This window comes from Nyctibius grandis, chromosome 4 (genome assembly GCF_013368605.1).
Source record: "Nyctibius grandis isolate bNycGra1 chromosome 4, bNycGra1.pri, whole genome shotgun sequence".
NCBI classification, from domain to species: Eukaryota; Metazoa; Chordata; class Aves; order Nyctibiiformes; family Nyctibiidae; genus Nyctibius; species Nyctibius grandis.
The window spans coordinates 5,367,523-5,375,649 of record NC_090661.1 but is presented as its reverse complement, the minus strand read 5'-3'; the positions used below and the strand labels follow the sequence as shown (position 1 = coordinate 5,375,649).

The 8,127-nt window shown below is 45.7% G+C and overlaps 1 protein-coding gene across 1 annotated transcript; it reads left to right on the top strand.

The window, feature by feature from the left end:
- Window positions 1–6,300: 6,300 nt before the first annotated feature.
- On the top strand, window positions 6,301–7,465 carry FANCF (FA complementation group F). The gene has a single exon (XM_068400080.1). It carries the CDS (start codon window positions 6,356–6,358, stop codon window positions 7,463–7,465), a length of 1,110 nt encoding a protein of 369 aa, XP_068256181.1. The 5' UTR covers window positions 6,301–6,355.
- Window positions 7,466–8,127: the final 662 nt, after the last annotated feature.

Genomic DNA, 8,127 nt, shown 5'->3' with positions numbered 1-8,127 from the left:
GGCTGAAATGCATTAGCTCAAACCTGAAGGCAAAACTAGTTGTAGCTAATACACACTTAACAACTGCAACTGGTTTTGGAGTGCACACATGATCAGTTAACATGGCTCCTCTGGTGAGAGGGACCTTCGCAAGCATGTAGTAATTTCACCATTTCTAATCAACTATTCACAGTCAGAAAAAGGTGGCAAAATTTGCCACTCAATTTTACTTATTTTTATGTCTATAATACTGAAGAGCTGTATTCCAGCTTAGTAGCTTTTCTAGTATAGTCCTGGCTTATGGTATCAAAATTAGAAATAGGGCTAGGCGGCAAAGTCCGCCTGGTTATATGTTTAGGTTCCTAAAAATTCAGTTTTGATATAGCCAGACATAAGCAAAACTCCTAACGAGAGTGGTTTTAAAGCTATCTCAGTAATGACATGTTACATATAGCACTCTTTCAACACATGGATTTTTCAATCAATTTTCACTCTAGTGCATTATACAACTGCTGCTTGGTCATTGACATCAATTACTGAAATCATAGGTCTAACTCATCACTAACGAGCATTGCTATTAATACATTGATACACTACAATCAGCATATGCAGGACTTACCATGCTAACCTAACTGGAGCAGAGCACAGAGAGGTGTCAGGGGAAATCCCCCTGCTGACAGATATGCCTTTTGTACAGTCTGAGGCTCGCGCTGACGTACAAATTAGTAGGTTCAATACCTTTATTAGGCAATTGGATCATACACTTGTTCTGTTCTCGTTCCAAAAGCCCACCACAGCCTTGCTAGTTTTTGAGATATGAGAGATTACATTGACAAAAAAATTCTAAGGACTTCACCAGAAGTTACAGAAGGGGTGACATAGTCTGCCAGTACTGGCTTGACTAATCACCTCAGTTTTCTGCAAAGTTTGTTGCAGAAATACAAAGAAATTCTACAGGAATGGTCCACGAGTTCAGAATCAACAGTACACGTAAGTCACTATATGATGAGTGTGGCAACCTTATTCCTAGCATGCAACTTGAGGCAGTGAAACAAACCTCCTTACAGTTAAAGTGAATATTAGTGCCAGAAATATAGAAGATGATCATACATCTCTCGCAATGTATTCATTTTTGTAATTTGAAAACACACTTCCTACCTAAGGAGAGGCCATTTTCGAGTTTTATAACACTAGGTATACCGAGTAAAGAGAGTACTAAATTTCTATTCAGGAGAAATAGTATAACTGTGTTGCAGCCAATGAGTTCTGAGAGGAAGGAAAGTACAACAATGGAATCCAGACTTCTGGCTACTTTGACCAATTTCGCTTCAAAACTGATATTCCCTGCCAGGCTGAATTTTACTGGCTCCATAACCAGAGTGAAGAAACTCACTAGTTCCATAAAACTTCATATGAATTTTTTACTTGACTTCTCAGCTTAGATAAAGCAGTACAGTAATTCATACAAAATGCAGAGCCTGTGAAATTGTTTTGCAGTGCTTCACTGAAAAGTGGGCTTGTTTTCAGGGAGCTGTGGAAATGACTTACCAGATTCTGTATCTGACAAACACTTTTCTTACTTGCTCAACAACTTACTTTGCCATGTATCTTATCAGTCAAAAGCTGTAATGGAGAAACATTTACTACAGCTTAACACAACAGTAGATGAATACTCTCAAAGACGCTTTTCTTATGTTAATGCTCATTTAGAGATTAAAATAAAAGATAGACTTTACTGGGAAAAAAAACCCACAACAGAAGAAACACTGGCTACCACCATTCACACTATCGTAGCTACTCGCAAGAAGCATCTAGCAGAGAGCTTAAACAACCCAATGTGTTGCAATTTCAAGTCTGTACTCTAGCCTATCATACAAAATGTACCCTGTTCTCTCTTCTATTTTCTTCTTTGCTTTTAAATCAGACAAAACAGAGAGGTTATTTTTCAGACTGTGTAATGAAGTGATAATTCTTCAAAATAGTTGAAAAATGCTACTTTAACATTTCCCTAGCCTCCATAGAAGGAAGCATCATGCAGTCATATACCTAGTCTGTATGATTTTCTTTAAGATATATTTGTGGGTTCCATTTCTTGTTAGAAAAAAATAAAGAGACTGCATATTTGTATGACATGAAATACATATCCAAACACAACCTAAAACAGTACAAGAGACTGCTACAAGAATCATTAATATGGGAAGCAGACTGATATTAAACAGCCAAAGACCTATGTGAGGCCCAGAAGTAAACTTTTAGGTTTTTTCTTAAAAAGTAATCAAGCTAAGCAGGAGAGCACTCCTCACCTCCAGCTATCTGAAAATCCATTCACCATTCTATCCCCGCCCCCCCCCCCCGTCTCTGTGCCCTTACTCTGTCTCCTGACATCCTGACCCAACCTTTCCTGTCCCCTTTCCCCAACATTGACTTTCTACCTCACCTCCTCAGTCTTGCAGTGCTTACCTCTTAAGTGTCTCCCCACTATCCCACCGGGATTCCTCAGGTAGAAAACCAACTCAGCAGTGTACAGAAATTTTAAACCAATGTCTACACAACTCAGCAATACTATCAGGTAGCAACATACTTAGCATAAGTCAATAGACAGTAACTACAAAATGCAAACTTCAGTGCTTAGTAACCTCACTGTTGGTAAGTAGAACTCTAGGGCTACTAAAGCTATTACTTGGCTAGAACTAAAACTGATCACAGAAAAGAGAGTACTAGCACTTAAAAGTTATAGGAAAATAATTCACCTGTGAGAAAGAAACAACATTTGTTCAATTTAATTTGATTACTACATGGCTTCAGCATCAGCAGATCAATCAACAAATAAATAGGTTCCAGTCTGAGAGTAGAAGATCCTAAAAGACATTCTGGGAGTGGCCAGGCTCTCAAACAATACCACAAAACCTGGAGTAGAAAGGGAGTTCCTTCAATAGTGAGTGTGGAAAAAGAATTGTTATTTTTAAGGGCTATTGTAGTGTAACAATATATTACATGAATCTTAACTGTCTCTGTGTTACCTTGTTTCTTTTGTTTATTCCTTGAATTCATCTTCTAATGCACTCTTATGCAGAACTCTCCTAGTTCTTCTGATCGGGCTCTATTTTTCCTTATATGCATCAGCTGTGCCCCATCATGACTGGAGACTCCAAATGCAGCTGTAATACCTAGAAACACATAAATGTCTTTTTGCATGAACCATTTTATTACAGAGATGTCAAACTGTATCCCCTTGATGAAAAATGCTGATATTTAGACTTCTCATCCTAATTTGAGACAAAACCAAGTGCTGAAATATTCAGAGTTTTTCATAAAAAGGAAATTCCATTTTTCAGTCAGCTCTACTGAGACTCATTAGAACATGCAGGCCCTCTTCCTTCACATGCAGGAGCATTCCAGATACCGTATAATTCAGTGGTTTTTTTTCCAGTCTGGTTAGATTTTCACAACCTGTATTCGTTAGTTTCCTGGTGCTGCAAATGTGATTATTTGATTTCTTTCAACTGAAACATACAGAGACATTCACAGGATATAAACCCGTATACTTTATCCAATAAAGAAAAAAAAACAGTAATGTGAAATATTCCTTGTGAAAAATTTTCTGATGTAAAGGGAACTATTTCTTCTCTTCCTTATGACATGGAGCATATGCACCTCCATAAATATCCCTTACTGAAACAGAACGTGGGTCTGGAATTCACTGTATGCCACAGCACTTAATTCAAGAGATGCTGTATTAAACCTAACCGAGAGGCCAAAGTACTTAATATGTAATCATATTCCAACCACTTCAGGTTTCTATCCCTTTTTGATTTAAGTAAAGCATTAAGTAAAATGTCCCAAAGTGTTGCACTCAATTGTATGTAACTGAAAAGTTTGCATGTTCCATCTTCTCTTTAATGTATATTAGTTTATAATATGCTTTGGAATACATGGGCATAGCAGATGATAGGTAAGTGTGAATTTATTAATAATAAAAGCAATTTCATTGTTAACTATGCAAGAAATCTCCAACCACCTGTAGCCAATTTTATGTTTATTACTCCAGAAATAATTAATAGAAAGATTAAAAGAGATTTTTCAGGAGAAAAACATACATTTTAGAATGATACCTTAAAATACATTATATTCATAGACGTTGAGGGATTGTTATGAGCTCCTTCAACCAGAAGGACCACAGAATTTCACTCTAATTTCTGTATTAGACCCTTAACCTACAGGTGATTTAGACCATCTAATCTATAAGCCCATGTTTTTTTAAATAGATGACTGAAAGAAGAAAATAGGATAAGAGCTCAGATGAGAGCCCCGTTTTCTTGAGAAACTTGAGAAAGATCTTTTCTAAACAACCACCCAGGGCAGTCTCGGAGAGGGTTCAAAGAGGGGAGACTAGTATCTAAACCTTTACTTACAATTTTCTTATTCTCTCTTTTGCTTTATTTTGGAAGTGCGATGTGAATTCGAGAGGCTGGTCACCAACAGCTAGCAGTTACCATTAGCGCAGGGGTCTGTGGCCAGGGGACAAGGTCTGAGCACGTTCCTAGTGAGGGATGGGACTCTAATGGGTCCGATGTCTCTGTTCACCTGCTTCAGTTTTCCTTAGTGAAAAGCAAGCAGTAGAAGCAAGTTGTGGGCCTCTTTCTTGTCTTTCACCTATGTTAGTTTGAAGCCACATGTAACTCAGAGGCTATAAGAGTTGCATCCGTTACTATCTTAGCTAAAGAATATTTGCTATCGAGAGTCTCTGCACACTTACTCCATCACCCCAAAATGCAATTCATTTCGATAACAAACCCAGGGGAAACCATTTCCAGCACTAAGATGTATGGAAGAAAACACAAGTTCTGCATAAGAGTATTATGGTTTGCCATACAGTATTGTAGCTCACAGCATTATAGTTTGGCTTCTGTTGCTGGTTCCTGCAATAAATTCCAGTCAAACCTCATTTACTCTGCGAGGTGTTGCTGTTTCCTTTCAGAAATCCCTCACCAAAGTAGCTGCTCGGGCTGGCAGTGGGATTTGTGTCATCCCCCCCCCACCCCCCAAGGGGTGGGCCAGGGGACCATGTCCTGCCAGGCGGGGGTGAGGAGGGAATGCGCCCCCCGGCCCAGCCGTGGTGGCTGCCCCCCTCCCGCCCTGGGCACTGCTGCAGCCCAGCTCCAGATCCAGCCGACAGCACTGGGGTCTCTCAAGGCCCCTCCGCTGCCTCTGTCCCACTCAGTGGCCAGGATTATGCCACAGGGCTCGTGAACTCCCCTGAGGAGCACCCAGCAGGTCCCAAACCCACCAGCTCCAGCGCCCCGCCGCCTTCCCGCCATTTCTCCATCCCCTCAGGAGCGTGGAAGCGGGGCGCACCTGCGGAAGCTGCTGGAAGCTGGGCCGGGCTGCTCCCTTCCACGCCATGAGGGGACGCTGGGCATGACAAGTCTGTCGTGGGGACAAGGATGGAGGGAAAGGACCCATCTCCCAGCTTAGCAGAAGCCCTCGAGGTGGCGGGTGTGAGGAAAGCACCTGGGAATGGTTGCTCCAACAGGTAGGCTGCATCCTACAAGCTACGACTAGTACCTTTAGCCTGCCGTGCCAAACTGTCCCTCGGCTAGTGGAGGCGGGAGAGGGAGGAGGGGTCGCCTCTCCTCACTACAGAGAGCAGCAGTTACGACATGTTTCCACCATGCTGTCTGGGGGGGGTATTCATGTGGGAAACCCCGTCTGCGTTGGCACCCAGAAGGCCAGGGCAGGCGTCAGCCATTACTTTTACCAGAAGCGCCAGGCTTCTGGCTGCCTGTGGGCAGTAGGTACCCTGGGGAACAGCTAATGAGCTACAAAACCATCAGTTGGTAGGTCAGTAGGGCGAGCCCAGCCGTGTGGGCTGAGCAGGGTTTGGCTGTGGCAGGGTGCTGAGCTGTGGGAAGCACTGGGGAGCCAGCCTGGCTCCACACGGAGCTCGGCCATGGCCGTCCTTGAGGGATGGGCGTGCCACAGAAAGTGGGAAATACACCCGAACGTGGGGCAGGGGATGTTTTCTCTTGAAGAGGTTTTTTTTTTAAGGGGCACTGAGGAATATTACTCTATGGCTTATTCTAAGACTTTTAGCTGTTTGTGTTTTTTGTTAACTTTTTAATCCTGCTCGGTTTTTAACGCTTTAATTCGACCCATTTTCCCCCACCGCCCTTCGCGAATGGGTGGGACACAAACGACTGACGCAGGAGACCGCCTAAAGGCTCCTTTAAGGGAAGCTCAATCCACATCGGATTGACGTCAGATGCAGCCAATAGAATTACAAATCCCCTCCCTCGCCGGTTTGGATTGGCTTCGGTTCCCGGGGGAGGCGGGACTTCTGCTCAAACCGGTGGCGCCAAGGCAGGGGCCGGCCGCCATGGAGGCTCTGCTGGAGCAGGTGGAGCAGCTGCCCGCGCTCCTGGCCGTCTCCCGCTCCGCGCTGGTGCGGGACTGGGATTCCTTGACCCTGGACAGGGCTCTAGAGTGGGCCCGGTATTTCCAGCACCTCCATGACCGCTTCTGCACCCGGCCTCGGCTCCGGGAGGCCCTGGGGCGGCGGCTGCGGCGGGGTCAGCCAAGCCCTCTGCTCGGTTTCCCCCACCTGGGACGCTGCCCGCAGCTGCTGGGCCTGGCGCTGCTGGAGAACCGCGCTCTGCCGCCCGCCGCCTGCCGCCGCCTGATCCACAGCCTGCTGCAGCCTCCCGGCGCGGAGGCCGGCTCCGAGCCCCACAGCATGGGGCTCCTCGCCCGCCGGAAGGCCGCCTCCCGTCTGCTGGCGCTGCCCCCCGGCCAGCCCCGGCCCCCGGAGGGGCTGGAGCCGCAGGTGCAAGCGGAGGCGCAGCTGCTGCTGAGCCGGCTGCGGGAGGAGGGGCAGGAGGCCGCGCCGGCGGGGGAGGCCGCAGGGCGGCTGCGCTGGCTGTCCGGTGTCCTGGAGCAGCTCCCCCAGCGCCGGGCCTTCGGGGTGGTGGCGGCGGCGCTGCTGCTGCTGAGGCAGGGGAGCGGCGCTGAGCAGGCCGGAGGCAGGGGCCAGGATGGGAACAACCTAGACGGGAACCAGGCGAGTGGAACCGGAGACGAATGTGTTGACGGGCCCCTGCTTTCCTGGCTGCTGGGGAACGCAGAGCGATTTTCTGCCTTCTGCCTTTTCCTCCCAGGCTCCCTTCTTGCCTCCCTTGCTGGTCACTATTCCCAGTTAAGCAGACCTTATTTGGACCTCTTAACCAGCTGGGGAAGCCACTTGCTCTATGACCCCTTGCAGGGATGGTGGGTTAAAAGTTGTCTTGACAAAGCTGAATTGTCCTGGGACGAGCTGAGGGAGCGTTTCAGCTGCCTCTGTCAGGGATCTGTGCTACTCAGGGGACAGACCCAAGCTGCTCTGAAACTCCTCAAGGCACGGGATGGAGACTTTAAGGTCTGTGGCCTAAGCGTGTGGACTGACTTACTGATAGAAATAGAGGAATATCTGAGGAAAGAAGCAGAGCGCTAATGCAAGAACACAAAAGCAACATGAAAACTTCTGAAATCCGGCAAATCTGCTTCAATCTACGTTATGTGAAAGGCAAGAAAACCGTACCTCACTGGGTTGAAAACCAAACATAGATGTGACTGCTGACCACGCTGTTTCTGACTGCATGTGAAGCCTTTCAGGGAGGCCTGGTGCTTTCTTGTAATTGCACTGTTAATTCTGGTGACTGCAGGAGATGTCTTCCTTTTCACTACTTGCTGTTCACCTAATAAAATGAAGAAAATACTTTCTGTTTCAAATGTACAATAAATAGTTTTCTGTTCAGAAAATATTACAGTTCAGATATGGTAATGATAGTCATGTCTCTAACTGTTGGGGACTGACCACAAGCTCAAAGGGAAGGTGGTGTTTCAAACTTGAAAACCCCAAATTTGGGGTTAATTTAGTAGTGGTTGTTTTCAATAGGCTGTCTGCTCTGGTGGCCACTTTCATGCTTCTATAGGTCTTGCATGTGACTTAGCCCCTGGGTCTAAGCAAATCTGAGAAAAAGCCAACTGGAAAGCTTATTGAAAAGTTCTAATATTAGAAGGTTTTTTTTGTTACTATATTATATGACAACACGCAAGTATTTCCTAAGAACACTGCAGTAGAATGTAGGGTGTTCTGTGTGGCTTTCTTCCCAT